The 24,867-nt window shown below is 47.0% G+C and overlaps 1 protein-coding gene across 5 annotated transcripts in view; it reads right to left on the bottom strand.

The window, feature by feature from the left end:
- LOC126988203 (titin-like) overlaps positions 1-24,867 on the bottom strand; it is a 304,476-nt gene that overhangs the window by 243,055 nt on the left and 36,554 nt on the right. For all 5 annotated transcript variants that reach the window (XM_050846148.1, XM_050846145.1, XM_050846147.1 and 2 more), the window contains exons 2-10: positions 9,541-9,727; positions 9,228-9,417; positions 8,779-8,892; positions 7,840-8,017; positions 4,677-4,861; positions 3,629-3,778; positions 3,376-3,521; positions 2,835-3,025; positions 571-812 (exon numbers count right to left, since the gene is read on the bottom strand). In XM_050846148.1, coding sequence (XP_050702105.1) covers positions 571-812; positions 2,835-3,025; positions 3,376-3,521; positions 3,629-3,778; positions 4,677-4,861; positions 7,840-8,017; positions 8,779-8,892; positions 9,228-9,417; positions 9,541-9,710 — 1,566 coding nt within the window. In that variant the 5' untranslated portion in view covers positions 9,711-9,727. The remainder of the gene's footprint in view (positions 1-570; positions 813-2,834; positions 3,026-3,375; positions 3,522-3,628; positions 3,779-4,676; positions 4,862-7,839; positions 8,018-8,778; positions 8,893-9,227; positions 9,418-9,540; positions 9,728-24,867) is intronic.

Raw genomic sequence — 24,867 nt, forward strand, 5'->3', positions numbered from 1 at the left:
GTGAGGAGGGAAGTCTTGTTGGGGTGACAGGGGAGGAGGGGGGAGGTGGGGAAGGGTAAATGTGAGGAGGGAAGTCTTGTTGGGGTGACAGGGGAGGAGGGAGAAGGTGGGGAAGGGTAACTGTGAGGAGGGAAGTCTTGTTGGGGTGACAGGGGAGGAGAAGGTGGGGGAGGGAAGTCTTGTTGGGGTGACAGGGGAGGAGGGAAGGAATGTGAGAGGGAAGTCTTGTTGGGGTGACAGGGGAGGAGGGAGAAGGTGGGGAAGGGTAAATGTGAGGAGGGAAGTCTTGTTTGGGTGACAGGGGAAGGGGAGGAGGTTGGGGATGGAAAAGGTAAGGAAAAAAAGGTCTTGTATGACCCCAAATCCCCTTTTCAGCCACCCTCACACACACACACACACACACACACACACACACACACACACACACACACACATACATAAAACTATACACACAGATATACATAGAAAGATACACACACACACACACACACACACAAACTCATACACCTTTCCACACCCCCTACCACACCACACTCCACCCACCCATCCACCTACATCCCACCAACCCACCTGCTTCACATCCCTCTGACACGTAAGCAGCTGGATGTTCTGCTGTAACCTCAGTTTATGGAGGTCCGCCTGACGCGCCGCCCTGCTGTAGTGCTCCTGCTGTGCCGTCAGGAGGCCATGCACGTGGTTAAGCTCCGCCGTGTAGTCCGGGGTGATGTCCCGCCCCGAGAGGTCCTTCACGCCCACCGTCAGGAGGTCCAGCAGCTTCTCCCCGGCACGTGTTCCTTCAGAGGCGAGGTAGTCTGTGGGAGGCGTGGGAGAGGGTGAGGGAAGGAGGGAGAAGGATGATTGGGGGAAGGAAGGAGTGGAGAAGGAAGGAGTGGGGAGGAAAGGAGTGAGAAAGGGAGGAGAGGGAGGAATGAGGGAGAAGGGGAAAGGTAGTCTGCAGGGGGCATGGGAGGGAGAGAGAATGAGTGAGATAACTGGAGGAAGGAAGGAGCGGGGGAGGGAATCGTGAGGAGTGAGATGAAGAACAAGATGAATGGATAATGTAAAAATGTATTAAGGGAAGGGTGAACTAGAGAAAAGTGGAAGCAGGTAAAGGTGAGTGAGTGAGGTGGATTGAGAAAGATGACAAGGGGAAGGAAATAGTGAAAGGTTTTACATAGATTTACATAGAAAATCAGACCCACTCCCTTCCACAAGTCACCCAGAACACACCCTCCCTCACTCCCTTCTACAGGACCCACCACAGACTGCACCCCCTTCCACAAGTCCCCCAGAACACACCCTCCCTCACTCCCTCCTACAGGACCCACCAATGACTGCACCCCCTTCCACAAGTCACCCAGAACACACCCTCCCTCACTCCCTCCTACAGGACCCACCACAGACTGCACCCCCTTCCACAAGTCACCCAGAACACACCCTCCCTCACTCCCTCCTACAGGACCCACCAATGACTGCACTCCCTTCCACAAGTCCCCCAGAACACACCCTCCCTCACTCCCTCCTACAGGACCCACCAATGACTGCACCCCCTTCCACAAGTCCCCCCGAACACACCCTCCCCCACTCCCTCCTACAGGACCCACCAATGACTGCACTCCCACAAGTCCCCAGAACACACCTCCTCACTCCCTACTACAGGACCCACCAATGACTGCACCCCCTTCCACAAGTCACCCAGAACACACCCTCCCTCACTCCCTCCTACAGGACCCACCAATGACTGCACCCCCTTCCACAAGTCACCCAGAACACACCCTCCCCCACTCCCTCCTACAGGACCCACCAATGACTGCACCCCCTTCCACAAGTCACCCAGAACACACCCTCCCCCACTCCCTCCTACAGGACCCACCAAAGACAGCACCCTTCCACAAGTCACCCAGAACACACCTCCCCACTCCCTCCTACAGGACCCACCAATGACTGCACCCCTTCCACAAGTCACCCAGAACACCTCCCTCACTCCCTCCTACAGGACCCACCAATGACTGCACCCCCTTCCACAAGTCACCCAGAACACACCTCCTCACTCCCTCCTACAGGACCCACCAATGACTGCACCCCTTCCACAAGTCACCCAGAACACCCTCCTCACTCCCTCCTACAGGACCCACCACAGACTGCACCCCCTTCCACAAGTCACCCAGAACACACCCTTCCCTCACTCCCTCCTACAGGACCCACCAAAGACAGCACCCCCTTCCACAAGTCACCCAGAACATACCCTCCCCCACTCCCTCCTACAGGACCCACCAAAGACAGCACCCCCTTCCACAAGTCACCCAGAACACACCTCCCCACTCCCTCCTACAGGACCCACCAATGACTGCACCCCTTCCACAAGTCACCCAGAACACACCCTCCCTCACTCCCTCCTACAGGACCCACCAAAGACAGCACCCCCTTCCACAAGTCACCCAGAACACACCCTCCCCCACTCCCTCCTACAGGACCCACCAATGACTGCACCCCCTTCCACAAGTCACCCAGAACACACCCTCCCTCACTCCCTCCTACAGGACCCACCAAAGACAGCACCCCCTTCCACAAGTCCCCCAGAACACACCCTTCCCTCACTCCCTCCTACAGGACCCACCAATGACTGCATCCCCTTCCACAAGTCCCCCAGAACACACCCTCCCTCACTCCCTCCTACAGGACCCACCAATGACTGCATCCCCTTCCACAAGTCACCCAGAACGCCCCTTTCCTTCACTCCCTCCTGCAGAACACCCACCGAAGACCTCCTCCTGCACCCGCTTCCACAAGTCCCTCTGAGCACACCCTCCCTCACCCACTCCTACAGGACCCACCAATGGCCTCCTTTCTGGCAGTGAGTTCCCTGAGGGTCTTCTTGAGGGGTTCCACGTCCTCGGTGTGGGGCAGCCAGCGGTAGGGTTGCAGCAGGATGTGGCAGCGCTCCGCCATCTGGTGGGCGATGCGGTGGAATCTGACGGAGGCCAAAATGAGGGTGCGCCGGCGGTCCAGGCGTGACGCGAAGGTCCTGTGGGGAGGGAGGGAGAGGCGTAAGGCGGGGTGTGGGTGTGGGTGTGGGTGTAGGGATGATGTGTTACGAGGATGTGGGAAGAGAGATGAGTTGGGGAGGAGGAGGAAAGGAGGGAGGATGTGGGAAGGAGTAGGAGGTGAGGAGGTGTAAGGAAGAAGGAGGATGTGGGGAGGAAGATGAGTTGGGGAGAAGGAGGGAAGGAGGGAGGATGTTTCAAGAGGGTTTGGGGAGGAAGAGGAGCTGGGAAAGTGTAGAGAAAGAGATGTGTGTGTGTGTGTGTGTGTGTGTGTGTGTGTGTGTGTGTGTGTGTGTGGAGGCAATGAGAGAAGTCCCGCCCCAAGACTCACCTGACGAGGGTGTCGGTGTAGTCTTTGAGGGAGCGCAGGTCTGTGGTGGTGGTGCGGTGATCAGCCAAGGCACGCAGGTCCCCGTCTCCGCGGTCCAAGGCGTCCTCCACCCGATAACGCAGTCCCGCCCATCGCCCGTATGTCTCCTGAGGGTGGGAGGGCGTGAGCCAACCAACCAAACACCCACCCACCTATTCAACCAACCACATTGCCATTGTACGGTGACCTTTAATAGTAGAGTCCTTGACCTTACCCGACACTTGAGCTCGATGGCCTCGTGTTCCCTGAGCAGCGCCTCCGCCTGGTCCGTGGTGGTGCCAATGCTCGTCTCCGCCAGCAGCGTCTGCCCCGCCGACACCAGCCACTGCCCGATGTCGTTCATCTCTGACTCCAGCTCCCGAACCTGCCGGGACACAGCGTCAGGCACAGCACTCCCTCCGCCCACTCACGCCTTCAGAGTACATCCACACACCTCCACTCCTCCACAAGGCACAGCACCCCCTCCACCCACTCACGCCTTCAGAATACATCCACACACCTCCACTCCTCCACAAGGCACAGCACTCCCTCCACCCACTCACGCCTCCAGAATACATCCATGTACCTCCACTCCTCCACAAGGCACAGCACCCCCTCCACCCACTCACGCCTCCAGAATACATCCACACACCTCCACTCCTCCACAAGGCACAGCACCCCCTCCACCCACTCACGCCTCCAGAATACATCCATGTACCTCCACTCCTCCACAAGGCACAGCACTCCCTCCACCCACTCACGCCTTCAGAATACACCCACACACCTCCACTCCTCCACAAGGCACAGCACTCCCTCCACCCACTCACGCCTCCAGAATACATCCATGTACCTCCACTCCTCCACAAGGCACAGCACTCCCTCCACCCACTCACGCCTTCAGAATACACCCACACACCTCCACTCCTCCACAAGGCACAGCACTCCCTCCGCCCACTCACGCCTCCAGAATACATCCATGTACCTCCACTCCTCCACACACTCCTACAGGATTCGTTTAGGATCATATTCTTAAACATTTCAGCGTCGAATCACACACATTTAACAAGGCTTTCGTGATGGAGAAGGAGAGAGCGAGGATAAAGATGAGGTTAAGGTGGAGGAGAGAGAGAGAGAGAGAGAGAGAGAGAGAGAGAGAGAGAGAGAGAGAGAGAAGAATGAGTATAGGTTAAGGTGGAGGAGAGAGGGAGTAGAATGACTAGGTACTCCACTATTCCCGCCAGAACACGTATACAAAGCCAGGACCATCGGGGAACAAGACTCACCTGCATATAAGTGTCGAGGGCGGTGTTGAGCCTCCTCCAGCAGGCCTCGACGGCGGTGGTGAGGAGGTGAAGGTCGTGCAGCATGGCCCGCACCCTAGACGCCGCCTCCGCCGCGTCACCCTGCCCCTCGCACACCCTGAACCCCGACTCCTCGTCCATCTCCAGCACCTTCAGCACCTCCTGGCCTGCGGAACGACCAGTCAGCACTCAGGTAAAGGGTCGTTTCATAAGACATTTCGCCGCCCAAGAACACACATTTGACAAGGCTTTCGTAGGAGTTGTGGGCATTTCCAGGAGTAGTTTTATGACCCTGGTGTTAGTTTGACCCTTCTTCTGTACCGTGAACCTAAGGAAACACTCATTAGAACCCGACTGACCTCCTGTTTAACCTTTAGAAATTGTTAATGTGATAAGCGAAGGTGTCTTACAATACCAACCAGACTCCATTAGAAAAGAAGGTAGGAAGAGAGGGAAGAAGAGAAACAGCTGATTGGTATAGACGTAACATAAGGGAACGACCAGCACTCAGCACTAAGGTAAACGGGTACATAGAAGGTAAGGGAAGAAGGGAGGCTCCTGGTTGGTATAGGCGTAACATAAGGGTCGTTCAGGTAGGCAGGGAGGCAAGGCAGACAGGTAAGTAGTTAGTCAGTTAGTAAGTCAGTCAGTCATTGCTATCTTATTCATATCTTCCTTTACTCTTTCCTACGCTTCTTTTCCTTGTATTTTCTTCCTTTCGTTATTTGTTTTCCCTTCTCCCTACTTCCTCATTTTCTCCTTCCGTCTTTCCTTCCTCCTTTTCCTCTTCTTATTTCCTCTTTCCTCCTCTTCTTTCTCCTTTCGTCATTTCTTTTCCCTTTCTACCTCTTTATTTTCTCCTTCCGTCTTTCCTTCCTTCTTTTCTCTTCTTATTTTCTCTTTCCTACGCTTCTTTTCCTTGTCTTTTCTTCCTTTCATCATTTGTTTTCCCTTCTCCTTACCTCCCCATTTTCTCCTTCTTCCCTTCCTCCTTTTCTCTTCTTATTTTCTCTTTCCTACGCTTCTTTTCCTTGTCTTTTCTTCCTTTCATCATTTGTTTTCCCTTCTCCTTACCTCCCCATTTTCTCCTTCTTCCCTTCCTACTTTTCCTCTTCTTATTTTATCTATCCTATTCTTCTTTCTCGTTATCACAAGCCTCGCACTCTCCCCTACGTATTACCGGGCTGTTACTTGTTGTCCCAAACACTCCCACTGCTGGTTACTTGTTATCCTCTCAGCTCGGGAGAACACCCGGCACTGATTCGAGATCTCGCCGGCTTGCTTCACTGAACCTACAACTGACGCAACCTCGGGCTATTGCGAGATGACGTGCATACCTCGCCGCGCCACTCCAAGCAGTCGTCTCCCAGGTAGCTGAGGTGCCTCTTCCCTCCCGAGGAATAAGGATTTAAAGCCGTGGTGTCCATCTTCCTTCGTCTGTAAGCATACTGTGAGACGCTTGTGTCCAGTGATACTGACTCTCATTTCTGGTGGTGAATCTCGTGTATTTGTTATTGTGTTATGTATTTCGTGTTTTGTGCTATCTTCTTGTGTACATGTGGTTTTGTGTTAGAATTCATTTATTAGAGTTTACTATTGTCTTGTCTTAGAGTATTGCCATTAAATGTTGCATTAAGCATTATCCGTACGGCAAGATCACTTCTTTTCACTTGCCACAGGTGGTGGATTTCATGATATGCTTTTGTTTTGTTAGTTATATTAAATTAAGGTTAGGCTTTTTGTTTTGTTAGTTATATTAAATTAAGGTTAAGCTAATTCACTCTTTCCATCACCTTTCAAATGTTCGAGTGTTCGGTCACTAAACAAAATTCCCCAAGACAAGCTACTGAGTGCTCGTAACATTTTTGGGGGCCTGTCCGGGATAATCTATTGTTAGTGCTTTTGTTGCTAAACGATTGTTGTCTCACTCCTTCTGTGACTAAACTCTGTGCTTTCAGACTAATATTTTTTGTGTATTTTCAACCCAGTGATATTTTTGTTTCAGACTAATATTTTTTGTGTATTTTCAACCCAGTGATATTTTTGTGTATTTTCACCCTAAATATATTTTTTTGTGTGAATTTTCTGTGAGTTCACTGTCTTAAGAGTTGTTCAGTTGCTGCGTGTGCGTCGTGATTGAGCGTGTGGTTAACTGTGCCTTTAAAAAAACTCCCTACACGAGGATCCGGTGTAGAGGCGTTTACCAGTACATCGCAGTGCTTAAATTACGCTACAGCCTATTCGAATATTCCTGGTGGAGCACTTCCTCCCCACTAAGCTACTGACTCATCTTTCACTTCTCACGGAACCAGCGACGTTCCGAATCTAATTCACTCGCTCGATAATAACTTGATCAGTCCAAACTCTAACGAGTACTCCTTTGCCAGTTCTTGCGTGCGTATTGTGGGTATCGCATTCTCTGGTAATTCTCCACTGGCTCGTTATACCCATAGAAGTGCTATCTCTCCAGGGGTCGCTCCCCTATTTTTCTTAAGGATTTTCACCAGACCTTCCCCGTACCACTGGCTAAGGTCCACCTTAATTGTCTGCTTGTCAGGGGAACAGTGACCGTTGCTGGCAGTGATGACAAGTCCTTGCCCATTCCTCACGCTAACTTCCTGTTGGCTAATGATCTGGCTGGTGAGTTAGTCATTCCACCCCTTGTCACCACCCATCACTGTCTTACAATCCCACAGCTGACATGGAAAAGGAGCAGCCACACCATTCATAAACAACACAATGTCTATATAATTTCCCTTTTAATACTACTCCCTAAAATATCGAACGCCCACTTTTAAACAACATTCATAAACACAATTCAATGTCTGTATATAAATTTCCCTTTAATCCTACTCCCAAAAATATCGAACGCCCACTTTTAAAAAACATTCAAACACAATTCAATGTCTGTATATAAGTTTCCCTTTAATCCTACTCCCATGACCCATAGGAGGTGTTCGATACTTTCCCATGACCAGCAAAATATACGCCACTATCACACAGCAGTCTCCAATATCTGCAAACGATCCACTTTTCAATTAGAATTCCTGAATCAGTCAAATTAGCTAGTAAACATCTACCACACAGACACACCATAAACACAACTACTCTCTGACGACCCTCCGAGCACGCCAGACACCCGTACCCATGTTGAAGATGATGGACGGCCTGGCGGTGATGGTCGTGTAGGTGGTGGTGTTGACGGAGAGCAGGTCGTGGAGGGTGGAGGCACGGCTGCACGGCTCCTCGCGTCTCAGCTCCACCTGTAGGGTCTCCAGGTCACGCCGGGCCCGCTCACATTCGTCCACGAACTCCTCATATGCCTGGAGGAGGAGGGGGAAAAAGAAGGAAAAGAGAAAAGGGAGAGAGGAGTAGGCGGAGGAGGAGAAAGAAGAAAAGGAGAGAGCGAGGAAGAGGAGGAGAGAGGGGGGGGGAGAGCGAAGAATAGGAGGAAGAGGAAGGGAGAAAGAAGAAAAGGAGAGAGCGAGGAAGAGGAGGAGAGAGGGGGGGGAGAGCGAAGAATAGGAGGAAGAGGGGAGAGAGGGAGGAGGTAGAGGAGGAGAAAGAAGAAAAGGAGAGAGTGAGGAGGAGAGAGCGAAGGAGGAGGAGACGGAGAAAGGAGAGGCGAAGGAAGAGGCGGATGACGATGAAGAAGAGGAGGAAGGGAACACGGAAGGAGAGGTAGAGAAAGCGAATGACGAAAAGGAAAAAGACGAGGAGAAAGGAGAGAAGGAAAGAGAAAATAAGGAGAAATGTGAATAAAGAAAAGTAGAGAGATATCGTTAATTTTATGAGTATCTAAAAACAGTCCTTACAATTTACGGAGGGAAAAAAAACACTATGAAAGAGCTATAAAGAACACACACACACACACTCCTCCCCCTCCCGAAATTGACTTCTTTCGGCAACTCCTCTAACTTTTTTTAGGAGCAATGATTAGCGTGTTTTTTATTTTCATTATTGATTCTTTTTTTATGCCCTTGAGCTGACTGCTGTAAACACACACACACACACACACACACCACACACCACACCAACACACACACACCACACACCACACCAACACACACACACACACACACACCTTGCGCGTCTTGAGCCAGGCCATGTGGTCGTACTCCAGCGTTCCACCCAGCTCCACCGGCAGCTGTGACGCTTCCATGTGACGCGCCAGCTTGCTCACCGTCACGAAGATGGGCTGCAGGGGGTAGAGGGGTAGGGGGCCCGGGGGTGTAGGGGAGGGGTGGAGGGGAGGAAAAGCGATATTAGAACATAAGCTAAGAACATAAGGATTGGTATTACAAGACACATCACCTATTTCTAAAGGTCAAAGAGGGGGTCAGTCGGGTTCTAATGAGTGTTTCCTTAGGTTCACGGTACAGAAGAAGGGTCAGACTACCACCAGGGTCATAAAACTACCCCTGGAAATGCCCACAACTCCTACGAAAGCCTTGACAAATATGTGTTCTTGGGCAGTGAAATGTCTTAAAATACGACCACTTTGCAAGAGTACCCCCATCCTTATCCCCTCACCTGGCTGTCAACCTCACTCTTGCGGCAGTCCACGCGTTGCTTGTCCCAGAACCCCTCCGGCCGCACGACGAACAGGTGACGCAGGTGGCCCAGGGCGGCGCGGACGGTGCTGACGGTGGGCTTGACAAGGCGGTAGTGGCACACCCGCGCGTCCACCACCACCACCCAGCCGCGCTCCCGGGCACTCACGCTGGGGGGAGGAGGAGTAGGAGGAGTTACTTCACTCAGTTCATCCCTCATAAACCCTCCTCATCGCTAACTCTTGCACACACTCATTCTCCTCTCAATAGACCTCTCTGGGGGGATGGGTTACCTTGGGATGGTCTTGAGGTACTTGACGGTGGCGGAGATGCCCCCGGAGTCGTGCTGGCTGGGGTCCTGGGGCAGCGGGATCACGAGAATGGGTCCGCCTCCGGGGTCGCGCGAGCCTGGGAGCATCGCCAGCCGACGCTCCAGTAATCCCTCCCATTCGCTGGTGCACATTTTCTCTCACATGCCCTCTGTAGAAAACGGAGGGGAGACGTTAGTATAGGGAAAACTATGGTAAAGTTAGGTAAGGTTAGGGACATACTCTATTGCTACGCGTGACCTCAGTGCTCATCTCCGGCCCTTGTGATGCAGAGAACGGAGGAGACGTGAGTAAAGGGAGACTATGGAAAGGTTAGGTAAGGTGAAGTTGGGGGTATAGTCTATTGCGCGCAAGGCTCCGGTGCTCCTTTTCGTCACACTGGGCTTTAAGCATGCGGTGGTGTGGTGGGATGGGAAAGTTAGCATGAAACTAATTAAAACATTGAAAGTTAAATACTGGGCAAGTGAAAATGGAGGGTAGGAGTTTAATAGCCTAAATGCATTGAGCCCTAGGACGGAGGTCAGCGCTCACGAGAACTCCTAAGTCTCTCTCACGCCCAGACCTGCTTAGAGGAGTGTCATTTAAGGAGTAATTGTGTGAGGTTAAGCAGGTAGGAGAAAAAAAAATACAGTATTGACCTCTGCAGGTTTGTGTGAACTTATTTTTTACATTATCCTTAAGGCCTATCTATGTGACCTGACCCATTCTTAATCAAACCATAACGTAATCGCACTAACGCCGTAACGTGACCAAACTTTCCAGCAACACTTCTACGCTGGGTCAACTCATTCCTAATATACAACACTTTTCTTCATTTAAAAATAAAGAAAAGAATAGGGAAAAGCTAGTCTACAATTATTTTTTTATGTACTTGAACGTTACAAAAAGATTTAATAAGACAGGTAATTATCGAGGCATTTTCTGGGCAGCGAGATTCTTAAGTTTCCCCTGGTCAGTGGATGGATCGTGAAACTCCTAAATTACCCCCCCCCCCCCCACGCATTCCCAGAGACACATATGTAACCTTAGTTCTTAGCCCGCTCTTAGGCTGGTATTCTGAGACACTTTCGGCCCTCACAAAAGCGATTTTTAAGGCCACAAGGGAGATTAGTTGGTTATCATGGGTGTTTTCCACATTCATAGTTCAGAAGTCTCGTCAGATTATCGCTGGACTCACAAAACTACCCGTGGAAATACTAACTCAACCTCTTCGTAAGACTTAACAAATGCAGGTGTGTAAGTCCCAATATGTTTGAGAATATGGGTCTTTAGAATCAAATAGACATGGTATTTACTATAGAACATATCTTGCATTCCGTTCTCCCTTCAACACACACACACACACACACACACACACACACACACACACACACACACACACGAGCCTCAATGACAATTCTGAAACCTCACAAGACAAGTCACGTGTGTTCCTTCTACCCTGTCACTCTCTCTCCTCCTCCCCCCTGCCTTCCTCCCTCCCTCCTTCCCAGCCTCACATTCCTCACACTCTTGATCGATACAACAGTCACCCTTCGCTGCGTCCAGACGTGAGCAATGCATCTTTTCCGATACCACGAGAGAAACACACAATCACGATTTTCTATATTGGTTCGTTTTGATTTTTGTTATTCTTTCACATCTTGTCTCTGGTGCTGGATTTTGATGAGATTATATTAGTGTTATGCATATTATGTTATCTGAATATGTGTTTACCCATTTAATAATTCTCCTCTGTAATGGCTGTTAGGAATTCATATAGTTACTTTTACTGGGGATGAATTGTGTTGTGTAAGAACGAATTATTTGTTATTACTCATCTAAATACACTCCTTGACACTAATATTGTTTTTACATGGTTATATCTACTGACTGTTAGGAGCTTTTTAATATATATTTTGTTAAGTTAAATTAAGTAAAACGTATTGTTTATTAGTTTTCGTTATAGGAACATTAACATATTTCCTTGGTTATTTCCTTATCTCCCAGCGTCTTCCCTCCCTCCCTCCCTCCTGCCTTTGTCTGCCTGATGAGTTACGGCGCACCTGTTCCCGCCAGGCACACACTGCACGACGCCGCTGCTGCCCGCCAGCCTGCCTCGACCGGGCGTGGCGGCTGGCAACACTGTCTCATCACTAATACTTCACTCTGGCCAACCCGTTCACTATACCAATACAGTGTTACCAACCTGCTCACAATACCGGTTCACTATAACTGTCCGGTGTTATCTGCATGTTCTACGTATTAGTTTGTTGTTGCTCACAGTTGGAAAGTTTCGTTTAGTCGGCGCAACATCTGTGGTCATATGCCGGAGAGAGACAGAAGGGGAAGGAATTATAGGAGAAGGAAACAGATCCCAGGAGACGGGACACAACCCCCGATTAATACCTAGTACCCATTCACAGCTCGGTGGACAGGGGCGTAGGGTATCGGAAAAGCCGCCCAAATTTTTCCACACCGCCCGGGAATCGAACCCGGGCTCTCTTGGTTGTGCGCCGAGTGTGCTAACCACTGCACCACGAAGCCCCCCTTTGTTGCTCACAGTAATGCTGAATTGTGAGTCGCTCAACTTGTTCACAGCACCCGCTCTAACATCAACAAACATCCTAACTGTACACAGCAACACTAAAACGGCAACACAACCTGTTCGCAGCAATATGTGCCTGACTCTTTCCCAGTAAAGCTTTTATGTGCGCAACCAATTCACAGTAATATGATAATGTGACCAATGCTTCCTGTCGCAGAGGTGGCCGAGGGGGGGGTGAGTTAACTGTCATGAGGAGGGGTGGGGTGGGGGTGGGGGGGGGGGCAGGCACCAATACCCGTGATGAATTATAATCAAATCTGTCAAAGTATATAACACACACTTCCTCACAGAAATCTATATTAAGGCAGCGACGGGCCAAATTTGTGGCTTTACCGTGTAGCAGCGACGGGCCAAATTTGTGGCTTTACCGTGTAGCAGCGACGGGCCAAATTTGTGGCTTTACCGTGTAGCAGCGACGGGCCAAATTTGTGCCATGATATAAACCCCCTAAAATAGATGATACATAATCTGATCACAAATGCTTTGATATATATTATGAAATGGTTTGTGTGAGGGGTGATTTTTTCTCATTTTTCTCGCTTGGAGGGACCATTAAGAAACATGGTCCCCGCTCACGGCCCAACTTTTATCTGGGGGACGAAGCCTTGGCCCACGGTGCTAAGTGACGTGACCCATTGCTTGTAACAGCACACTTTTAAAACACTGTACTCAAGGCCATAACGTGACCAGAGTTCCCTGTAACCGTTCCCAGTAGCGCCCTGACGCGACGGGGCGGTACGCGGTTTAACAGAGCGGGCTGCCATCCAGGTGTTGTTTCGGCGCCTCCCCCTCAGTGATGCTAATGTGCGGAGTGTTAATGATCACGCTTCCTCTCCCTCGCCGCCCATACTTCATCCCTGATACACACCCACCCCGTCCCTTCCCTTCCTCTCTCTCCTCCACAATCCACACCACCCTTGCCACACGCCCAGCCCTGTCCCTTCCCTTACTCTCCCTCCTCCACCCACACTTCAACCTTGCTATACGCCCATCCCTGTCCCTTCCTCTCCCTTCTCCACCCACAACACAACACTTGCAACACGCCCACCTCTGTCTCTCCTCACCCCTTCCCACACCCACACACAAACACTCACGCTTATGCCTCCTCTTGCAACCCTTACACTTACACCCAATAGTCTTACCCTCTTCTCTACACCCCATCACTCCCCACACCTTCCCACACACCTACATAAACAAACACATATCTGACTCCCCTATACACATACACCTACACACACACCTCCCTACACTCCCTACACTCACACACCTATTCCTCACCTCCTTCCCTCTATCACCTCCATACCCCCAAACACACCTTCCTCCTCTCCCAACACACACCTAATCCACATATCCCCCCCTCTCTTCACACAAACACACACACACATCTCCCATACACACACACATCTATCTCCCCTCCACACACACTTAAGTCCACACCTCCCCCCTTATATACACACCTGCACACCCCTACACCCAGACGCATTATTTCCCCGTGAACTTTACCGCCCACTTTATCGCCTCCCAAACCTCGATATCGGCAGCCCAGCGTCGAATTACCAGAAAGGTCACGATAAAATTAAGACTGGCGATGGTGGTGGTGGTGGAGGTGGTGGTGGTGGTGATGGTGGTGGTGGTGGTGGTGGTGGTGGTGGCGGTGGTGGTGATGGTGGTGGAAAGTTAAGCTAATCTAGATGAAAAAAATATGGATATGAATGACTGACTGAATAAATGATTGACTGACTGACTGACTGACTGACTGACATATAAACAAACTAACTGACAGACTGACGAAATTACCAACTGCGTGTGTGTGTGTGTGTGTGTGTGTGTGTGTGTGTGTGTGTGTGTGTGTGTATCGATTGCTATGGATAATTATATGCTTGCGAGGAACCATAAAAGTGAGTGATGGACCTAGTAGTAGTGGTAGTAGTAGTAGTAGCAGTAGTAGTAGTAGTAGTAGTGGGAAAAATATATATAAAAAAAATATACCCGAAAAATTATGATCCAATAGAGAAAATACTCGTATAAATAGCAATATAAAGAGAGATCATATAAAGTTGCCCTATTTGATGGCATAGACCGCGTGTGTGAGGAGTGGGGCGCGAGAGAGGCTTGGAGGAGACACAGGTGAGGGAACAGGTGATGATGTAATGAAAGAAAGGGAAAGTAAAGTGTGATAGGGAGAGCTGAGATGAGGCAAGACAAGGGAAGGAAGGGAGGGAATGGAATGGAAGGGAAGGGAATGGAAGGGAAGGGGAAGAAAAGGGAAGAGACGGGGAGGGAAGGGAAGGGGGGGATAGAAAGGGAAGGGAAGGGAAGGAAAGGGAAGGAAAGGAAAGGAACGGAAGGGAAGGGAAGGGAAGGGAAGGGAAGGAAGAAAGAGAGGAGGGAAGGAAGGAAGGATAGAAAAGGGAAGGAAGGAAGGGAAGGGAAGGGAAGGGAAGGAAAGGAAAGGAAAGGAAAGGAAAGGAAATAGAAAATATTGCTCTATATATTTGAACTTAACCACACACACACACACACACACACACACACACACACATTTCTCTCTCTCTCTCTCTCTCTCTCTCTCTCTCTCTCTCTCTCTCTCTCTCTCTCTCTCTCTCTCTCTCTCTCTCTCTCTCTCTCTCTCTCTCTCTCTCTCTCTCCCTCTCTCTCATGCGGCGCGTCTGCAGAGCCATTACCAGAAGCGTGTTACAGTATGTCTCTGGAACACGATTCTATTAGTTTAGCTGCAGATGTGAGGAGGAAGAGGAGGAGGAGGTGGAGGACGAGAAGAAGACATTATAACAAACTTCATTTTACTTTATCATTTTTTTTTCAGTAAGGGAGACAGCTCAAGGGCACTAAAGAGGTCAGGTCATGGGTAGGAAGAAGTACTGATGAAAGAGAGGCTGTTCCAGAGGTCACCAGCAGAAGGGATGAAAGAATGAAGACGCTGGTTAACTCTTGCATAAGGGATCTGGACAGTAAAGAGTAGGGGAAGGGAAGTGAAAGGAAGGGGAAGGGAAGGGAAGGGAAAGTAGGATAAGGTAAGGTAAGGTAAGGTAGGGTAAAACAAGGTAAGGTTAGGTAAGGTAAGGTAAAGTAAGGTAGGGTAAGACAAGGTAAGGTTAGGTAAGGTAAGGTTAGGTTAGGTAAGGATAGGTTAGGTTAGGTTAGGTTAGGTAAGGTAAGGTTAGGTAAGGTGAGGTAAGGTAAGGTTAGGTAACGTAAGGTAAGGTAAGGTAAGGTAAGGTAAGGTTAGGTAAGGTAAGGTTAGGTTAGGTAAGGTAAGGTTAGGTAAGGTAAGGTAAGGTAAGGTTAGGTAAGGTAAGGTAAGGTTAGGTAAGGTTAGGTAAGGTAAGGTAAGGTAAGGTAAGGTAAGGTATGACAAGGTAAGACAAGGTAAGGTTAGGTAAGGTAAGGTTAGGTTAGGTAAGGTAAGGTTAGGTAAGGTAAGAAAAGGTAAGGTTAGGTAAGGTTAGGAAAGGTAAGGTAAGGTAAGGTAAGGTCAGGTAAGGTTAGCAAGAGCAGAGAGTAATATACCCACAAGACCTCTGCGAGTGGGTTTGGAGTTAAGGTTTTCGGTGTTAGGCGAGTCACCAAACAAAGATAAGAGAGAAGCAGAATGACAGTCTCAACACAAAGGAAACCAAACCAAACGACATAACCAAATAAAGTCCCATCAGAGGCAACAGCTAACCGGTAAGAGCTAACTGGTCCCTTCCCTTCTCTTCCCTTTCCTTCTCTTCTCTCTTCTCTTCTATTATCTTATCTTCTCTTCCCTTTCCTTTCCTTTCCTTTCCTTTCATTCCCTTCCCTTCGTTTGCCTTGCCTTGCCTTGCCTCCCTTCCCTTTCCTTCTCTTCTCTTCTATTCTATTCTCTTCCCTTGTCTTCTTTCTCTTTCCCTTTCCTTCTCTTTCCTTTCCTTTCCCTCCCTTCCCTTCCCTTCCCTTCCCTTGCCTTGCCTCATCTCCCCTCCTTCCCCATTCCTCTCCTCCCCTCCCTCCCTCACCAAGAGAAGTGGCTCCCTCCCTCGCCACGATTGACAAAGAAGGTATATCAGCGGTCACAGGTAGGCCAGGGAACACGGGCAGGTGAGGGGAAGCGGGGAACGACTCTCTCCCACACGTTAGTCAGGTTCGCGGCACGACGACTCGATGGCTGGCAGAGATTGGGTTACCCTGACTGGTTTTAATTGTTGTTTTTGTTATTGTGTTGATTTGTGCGATTGTTTTTGTTATATTATTTTTTTTGTTGTTGTTTTACTGGTCAGTTTTATTCTACTTTATTTTTTTTTCTGTTTCTTGATGTTCGCTTGTTTTGTTTTGTTGTTGTTTATTCATTTGTTTGTTTGTTTATTTGTTTACTTTATTGTTTTTTCTTCGTTTTATTTATTATTAACATTCTGCTTTACTTTTCCCTTCCAAATAGTTCCTTGATTTCCATTTATTTTGTTTGTTTATTTTTTTTATTTATTTGTTTCATCATTAATTTGTTTATCTTACTTTTTTTCTTATTTAATTTTATCAGTATCGTTATTTTCCCCCTTCCAAATAGTTCCCTGATTTTTGTTTATTTATTTTGTTTATTGTTTTCATTCATTCTTTTCATCATTAATTTCTTTATCTCATTCTTTTTTTATTTTATCAGTATCAGTTTACTTTATCTTCCCCTTCCTTTCACCTCCTCGACGTTTGTTTCTCTATTTTAAATTTTATCAATAGTCCTTTTTTTAATTTTCTTATATTCTCCTTGTTAATTTCCAGCCCTCCAGCACACACACACACACACACACACACACTCTCTCTCTCTCTCTCTCTCTCTCTCTCTCTCTCTCTCTCTCTCTCTCTCTCTCTCTCTCTCTCTCTCTCTCTCTCTCTCTCTCTCTCTCTCTCTCTCTCTCTCTCTCTCTCTCTCTCTCTCTCTCTCTCTCTCTCTCTCTCTCTCTCTCTCGACGTTTCAGTAAATCCTCAGTGACGCAGACTCTTGTATTTCCATTTCTATTTATTTGTATTTGTTAATTTACCTGTATTTCACCTCGTCCAGTTTTCAGCGCTCCTACACTCGAATCCTATATTGTATCTTTTATATCTACATCTATATTTTCCACGACCATTCTTGCCGTGAACGGGTTGGGGAGACGGAGGGAGGAAAACAGGGGTGAGGTTGGGAGAGAAAGGGAGGGAGAGGGAAGCAAAGGGATTATATGCGTCAGGGGAAGGGAGAGGAAAGAAGAGAGAGGGAGGGAGAGAGGCTGCTTATTGGGGTGGGGAAGAGGAAGGGAGGGAGAGACGGAGAGTAAGGAGAGGGGAGAAAGGATGCGTGAATGTGTGTGTGTGTGTGTGTGTGTGTGTGTGTGTGTGTTACAGTACTTAGCCTATACGTAAATAACCACGTTTGCCTGTCTGTCCCATATACATACCATGAATAAAAAATGATGATAACAGTAAAATAATGAGAATAACAATAAAAGTTGAAGTAATAATCATAAACTTGCCTCGTACAGAATCGAACTCCCTTTGAAACCCGAGCGAGTGAGGGAAAAGTGTGGAGTTGAAAGGCGCGGCGCTTCGCAGAAATCCAGAAACTCTCTTTTTGAAATATTGTGGAAAAAGGCGCGCGGATGTTTAAGGTTATTGGCGGCGTGCGTGTCAGGGGGCGCTGGAATATACCGACCGACCGACCGCCGCCATATATATTGAAGGTTGCGTCATGGAACTGAAAGGCAGGGGGGAAAATGGAGTTGGGTGAATGATATTGAGATGGCGAGAGTGGACGAGAGAAATGGAAGTTGAATGATGTGAAATATGAATGGATGAAGAATTAGATAGTGCTTCAAATATAAATAAAAGATAATTGAAAAGAAGGGAAAAATTGTTAGTTGCATGATATTGAGATGGCGAGAGTGGACGAGAGAAATGGAAGTTGAATGTTGTGAAATATGAATGGATGAAGAATTAGATAGTGCTTCAAATATAAATAAAAGATAATTGAAAAGAAGGGAAAAATTGTTAGTTGCATGATATTGAGATGGCGAGAGTGGACGAGAGAAATGGAAGTTGAATGTTGTGAAATATGAATGGATGAAGAATTAGATGGTGCTTCAAATATATTAAAAACAGATAATTGAAAGCAGCCTCTCTCCCTCCCTCTCTCTTCTTTCCTCTCCCTTCCCCTAACGCATATGCTCCCTTTGCTTCCCTCTCCCTCCCTCTCTCCCTTTCTCTCCCAACCTCACCCCTGTTTTCCTTCCTCCCTCTCCCTCACCCATTCACAGCCTCCCTCTCTCCCCTCTCTTTCCTCTCCCCTTAACACATATTACATGATCCCTCTCCCTCCCTCTCTCCCTTTCTCTCCCTCCCTTAACCTTATCTCCCTCGCTCTTTCTCACTCCTATACACAGCCTCCCTCCCTCCCTATACCTCCCTTTTCTCCCTCTCCCTCCCTCCTTCACCCCAAACTCCCTCTCCCTACCTATCCACACAGCCTCCCTCCTTCCCTTTCTCTCCCTTCCCCTGCCACACAAATACTCCCTCACACTCCAGCTTCCCCCTCCCTTACCCTTATCTCCCTCTCTCTCTCCCACCCCTATCCACAGCCTCCCTCCTTTCCTTTCTCTCCCTTCTTTCCTCTCCCTACCCCTACCACACAAATGCTCCCTCACACTCAAGCTTCCCTCTCCCTCCTTCCCTCCCTCACAACCTCCCTCCCTCACCCTCCTTCTCCCTCCCTCACACACCCACAACCACACTGCTCGGTCGATGCGCCTTCAAAACAAAAAAACTAATGATTAACCTCCCCCGGCGCCCGCCATCCCACACATGCGATCAGTGACCATTATATATATATGCAAGCACCTGATTACCTCATGATTCGCTAGACACACACACCTGCCCACACGTCCCCCGCACACCTGTTAATTAGACGGAGTGAAAAGGTGTGAAAGTGAAAAGGTGAGAGAGAGAGTGTTTTTCCTGTTGATTGGTTCGTTTGGTAAGGAGAGATAGATAGATAGATAGATAGATAGATAGAAAAAAAAGGAAAGATTGAGAAAGATAAAGAAAGAAATGAAAAAAAAGGAAAAAAGAAAGGAAGGAAGGATGCAAAAAGAAAGAAGGAAAATAGGAAAGAACGAACGAAAGAAAAGAAACAGATAGATAGATAGATATATAGATTGACTGATAGAAAGAAAGAAAGAAAGAAAGAAAGAAAGAAAGAAAGAAGGAAAGAAAGAAAGAAAATGAGAGTATATAAAAAGAGAACGTACATATCAACACACACACACACACACACACACACACACACACACACACACACACACACACACACACACACACACACACACACACACACACACACACACACACACACACAGCCATCCCCCCCTCCCTCCCACACACTCCCCCTCCCCCCCCACACTATCATAATATGCCAGCCAGCTTCCTTTTGATATATTTCCTTTGATCGACGCAGTTAATTCGATCAGACTGAAAAATAACAAAAAAAGGAGGTTATCTACAAAAAAAAATCTACCAGCGTCCGTCACAAAATTTTCCCGGCGTCTCTTTGATGATTTCCTTTGATAGACCTAATTTCGGGAACATACCTTTACCTGATCAAACGAGTCTGTGAAATAATTTAATGTTAATATATATACGTGTGTACTAATTATGGGGGTCGTGCGCCTTCACATAATCAAGTAAATGGGTAGATTCGAACCGTTCATGGAATACGAGTGATATGCTGGGTACCAGGACACGTATGCAACTCGATTTGATTGTTCTAAAAGGTAAAGTTTGGTGCAGAGTTAGTAGTGGGAAGAACGGAGGGAGAAGTTAGGCTCAAATAGTAGTAGTAGTAGTAGTAGTAGTAGTAGTAGTTGTTGTTGTTGTAGTAGTAGTTCTGGTGGTAGTTGTGGTGTTGTTACTATCTCCTTTCTCCACCACAACCACACCACCACCACCACTACCACCAATACCATCCTCATCCTGGTCTCACTAATACCTCCCTCGCGTGATGGTCGCTTTTATCTTCTTCAAGCCTACAATTTACCTCCAGCGGACGCCCAACAGATGCTTCCTCCACACGGCTCCTCCTCCTCCTCCTCCTCCTCCTCCTCCTCCTCCTCCTCCTCCTGTTCCTTCTCCTCCTCCATTACTCTTTGCCTCGTCTACAGCGGCTACCTTTTCAAACACTTTCATTTTTCTTCATTTTTCTATCCTGACCCTTGACACTTCTTTTTTTTTCTATATTCTTTTCCTTCTGACACGGTTCCTCCTCCTCTTTTTTTTTCTCCTCCTCCTCTTCCTCTTCTTCTTCTTCCTCTTCCTTCTCTTCCTCCTCCTCTTCTTCTTCCTCTTCCTTCTCTTCCTCTATTGCTCTTCTGAATCTCTTGTTTTAATCTGTTTTCTCTTCCTTCAGACACGGTTCCTCCTCCTCTTTTTTTTTCTCCTCCTCCTCCTCCTCCTCTTCTTCTTCCTCTTCCTTCTCCTCTTCCTTCTCTTCCTCTATTGCTCTTCTGAATCTCTTGTTTTAATCTGTATTCTCTTCCTTCAGACACGATTCCTCCTCCTCTTTTTTTTTTCTCCTCCTCCTCCTCCTCCTCCTCTTCTTCTTCCTCTTCCTTCTCTTCCTCTATTACTCTTCTGAATCTCTTTTTTTAATCTGTATTCTCTTCCTTCAGACACGGTTCCTCCTCCTCTTTTTTTTTCCTTCTCCTCCTCCTCTTCCTCTTCTTCTTCCTCTTCCTTCTCTTCCTCTATTACTCTTCTGAATCTCTTGTTTTAAATCTGTATTCTCTTCCTTCAGACACGGTTCCTCCTCCTCTTTTTTCTCCTCCTCCTCCTCCTCCTCTTCTTCTTCCTCTTCTTCTTCCTCTTCTTCTTCCTCTTCCTTCTCTTCCTCTATTACTCTTCTGAATCTCTTTTTTTAATCTGTATTCTCTTCCTTCAGACACGGTTCCTCCTCCTCTTTTTTTTTCCTCCTCCTCCTCCTCCTCCTCCTCTTCCTTCTTCTCTTCCTCTTACTCTTTACCTATATCAATGGCCTTCTCTAACCTATTTTCTTTTCTTTATCTTCATCTTTATTATCTATCTTTTTTTTATCTATCTATGTCATTTTAAGCCTCTCTTCCTCTATTACTATTCTGAATATCTTTTTTTAATCTGTATTCTCTTCCTTCATTTCCTTCTTTTCCTTATTTTCACAGTTTTTCCTTAATTCTCTGTTCCTATAATTTTTCTTTTTAATTTTATACTTTACACATTATTCGTTTTTTCCTTCTTCCATCTTCTTCTCTTGTCTATCTCCTTCTTCTTTCTTTCCTTCTTTTTCTTATTTTTACAGTTTTCCTTCATTCTCTGTTCCTATAATTTTTTTTTTCATTTTATACTTTACACATTATTCGTTTTTCCCTCTTCCATCTTCTTCTCTTGTCTATCTCCTTCTTCTTTCTTTCCTTCTTTTCCTTATTTTCACTGTTTTTCCTTAATTCTCTGTTCGTATAATTTTCCTTTTTAATTTTATACTTTACACATTATTCGTTTTTTCCTTCTTCCATCTTCTTCTCTTGTCTATCTCCTTCTTCTTTCTTTCCTTCTTTTTCTTATATTCACAGTTTTTCCTTAATTCTCTGTTCGTATAATTTTCCTTTTTAATTTTATACTTTACACATTATTCGTTTTTTCCTTCTTTCATCTTCTTCTCTTGTCTATCTTCTTCTTTCTTCCTTTCATTTTCCTTATTTTCACAGTTTTTCCTTAATTCTCTGTTCGTTTAATTTTCCTTTTTAATTTTATACTTTACACATTATTCGTTTTTTCCTTCTTTCATCTTCTTCTCTTGTCTATCTCCTTCTTTCTTTCCTTCTTTTTCTTATATTCACAGTTTTCCTCCATTCTCCCTCCCTATCATCTTCCTTTTATCGTCATTCTTCGTTAATCATCGTACCCATTATCGCCATTTTTTCCTCTTCCATCTTTATCTTTAGTTTGTCTACTTCTTCATTCTTTCCTTTCTTTTATTTTTCCTTATACAGCCAGTTCTCCATCTTCCTCCTCCTCCTCCTTCTCCTCTGCTGTCTGCTGTTGTTTGTTCTTCCTTTGTGTTTCTTTGTGTTCCTATTCGTTCATCTCGTTCATCTCCCGTTCGCAGCCTCACGCAGAATATTCCCACGCTACCTCCTCCTCTTCCTCCTCCATCTCCACCTTCTTCTTCCTCCTTATCATCTCCACCTCCACCATAGCCCTCATCCACCCCCGAAAACAACTCTTCTGTCTCATCCACATCCTCCACACACACACACACACACACACACACACACACACACACACAGGAAAACGGCCACAAAACAGCTTCCATTGTGTCGGTCCGAACCGTGACTCCACCCACGTAAACCACCACCACCACCACCACCACTTCCACCCGCAAAAGGGACAGGTGGGTGGACAGGTGCAGAGGTAGACAGACACACAGACAGACAGACAGACAGATAGATAGGCAGACAATCGGATAGGTACTGAGTAAAAAAAAGAAAAAAAAAAAAGAGGTTAGGGAGATAAATGAAGAAGTTGTGAAGTAAAAATTTAGGGTAGAGAGGAAAATAGACAAATAGATAAACAGGTAGACAGGTAGACAGGTAGATAAAAAGACAGGTAATTATACAGGTGAGTAGATAGATAGATAGATAGATAGATAGAGAGAGAGAGAGAGAGAGAGAGAGAGAGAGAGAGAGAGTTAAATACAAGGTGCCTTTCCTCTCTCTAAATTACGACCATGAAACAGGCATCTCTCTCTCTCTCTCTCTCTCTCTCTCTCTCTCTCTCTCTCTCTCTCTCTCTCTCTCTCTCTCTCTCTCTCTCGCTCTCTCTCTCTCTCTCTCTCTCTCTCTCTCTCTCTCTCTCTCTCTCTCTCTCTCTCTCTCTCTCTCTCTCTCTCTCTCTCTCTCTCTCTCTCTCTCTCTCTGTCCCACTAACCTTTAACCCTTCACCTTGCAGCTATCCTGACCTCTTCCTCCTCTTCCTCCTCCTCCTCCTCCTCCTCTCCTTAACACACTTTATATATATTTACTTCTTGTTCTCTTGCGCATTGAACCTGAAAATCCATCCTCTATATTTATCATCTTTATTCTTAAATCCTTTTCTTAATTAATTCTACCTGTTTACTTCATCCTAGGGTCAGTGTGACGGAGGTGAGCACTGAGGCAACGCGTAGCTATCGTGTGCCTCAAAATCTCCCTTAATAGGGCTTTTTAATGACACTTTGTACGGTAATTAATTATGTTGGTTAGAAAGGAAGGAAGGAAGGAGGAAGGAGGGGAGGAAGATAGGAAGGAAAGAAGGAAGGAAAGGGAGGAAGTTAGGAGGGAAGGAAGAAAGGAAGGAAGGAGAGAAGGAAAGGAAGGAAGGGAGGAAGGAAGGAGGGAAGGAAGGAAGAATGGAAGGAAGGTTGTAGGAAGGAAGGAAAGAAGGAAGGAAGGAAGGAAGAAAAATAATGAAAGAAAGAAAGAAAGGAGGAAGAAGAAAGAGAGAAAGAAGGAAGAGAGGAAAGAAGGAAGGAAGGAAGGGAAAAGTGAATGAAAGAATGAATGAAGGAATGAAGGAAAGAAGAAAAAGGAGGAAAAGAAAGCAAAGGAAAAAACTCTATATATCAAGTTGATCAGAATATAAAAAGAGAAGAAAATAATGATGATGATAAAGATGGAGGGAAGGAATAGAAGGGACACGAACGATGAGTAGAAAGAAAGAAGAGAAAAAGAAGAAAATAAAAGAGAAATGAAGGAAAATATGGCCCATGAAAGTTAATATGACTCAATGCCGTGTCTCATAAGGAGGAGGAGGGGAGATAAAGGAGGAAGAGGAGGAGGAAAAAAAGAAGAAGGAAGAGGAAAGAGGAGGGTCAGAACACTAATGAAAAGGAGGAGGAGGAGGAGGAGGAAGAGGAGGAGGAGGGGCACTTAACACCTCACCACGGCAGAAAAAAAATGTTTCCACGCGAAGACAAAATGAAGAAAAAAAAGAAAAATAAGATTAACGAGAAAAAGAACAAAAACAAGGTCCCTCCTCCTCCTCCTCCTCCTCCTCTTCTTTCTCCTCTTTTTCTTCCTCCTCCTCATCATCCCCCTCCTCCTCCTCCTCTTCCTCCTCTTTCTCCTCTTTTTCTTCCTCCTCCTCATCATCCCCCTTCTCATCCTCCTCATCTCCCTAATACTCTTCCTCCTCCTCCTCCTCCTCCTCCTCCTCCTCCTCCTGGCCAGCGGCGAGGGGCGGCACCGGTTCGCTAAGAAGGTCACCCCGTTACAAAAAGCTCCTACGCCCTCCTCCTCCTCCTCCTCCTCCTGGTTCTTCTTCTGGTTCTTCCTCCTATTCCTCCTCCTCCTCCTCCTTCTGTTTGTTTCTTCTGCTTCTTCTTCCTTCTTGTTCTTCTTCTTGTTCCTACTCTTCTTCTTCTTCTTCTTGTTCCATCTTTCACTTTTTTTTTCCTCTGTTTTCTCTCTCTTCTTTTCTCTCTCTTTCTCTCTCTCATCTCCTCTCTTTATCTTCCTCCTCCTCCTCCTCCTCCTTCTGTTTGTTTCTTCTGCTTCTTCCTCTTTCTCCTTCTTGTTCCTCTCTTCCTCTTCTTGTCCCATCTTCCACTTTTTTCCCTTCTCTTTCTTCTCTCTCTCTTCCCTCTTTCTCTTACTCATTCTCCTCCTTCTCCTCCTCCCTGCTCTTCCTCTCCTCTT

This window comes from Eriocheir sinensis, chromosome 68, assembly GCF_024679095.1.
Source record: "Eriocheir sinensis breed Jianghai 21 chromosome 68, ASM2467909v1, whole genome shotgun sequence".
NCBI lineage: Eukaryota > Metazoa > Arthropoda > Malacostraca > Decapoda > Varunidae > Eriocheir > Eriocheir sinensis.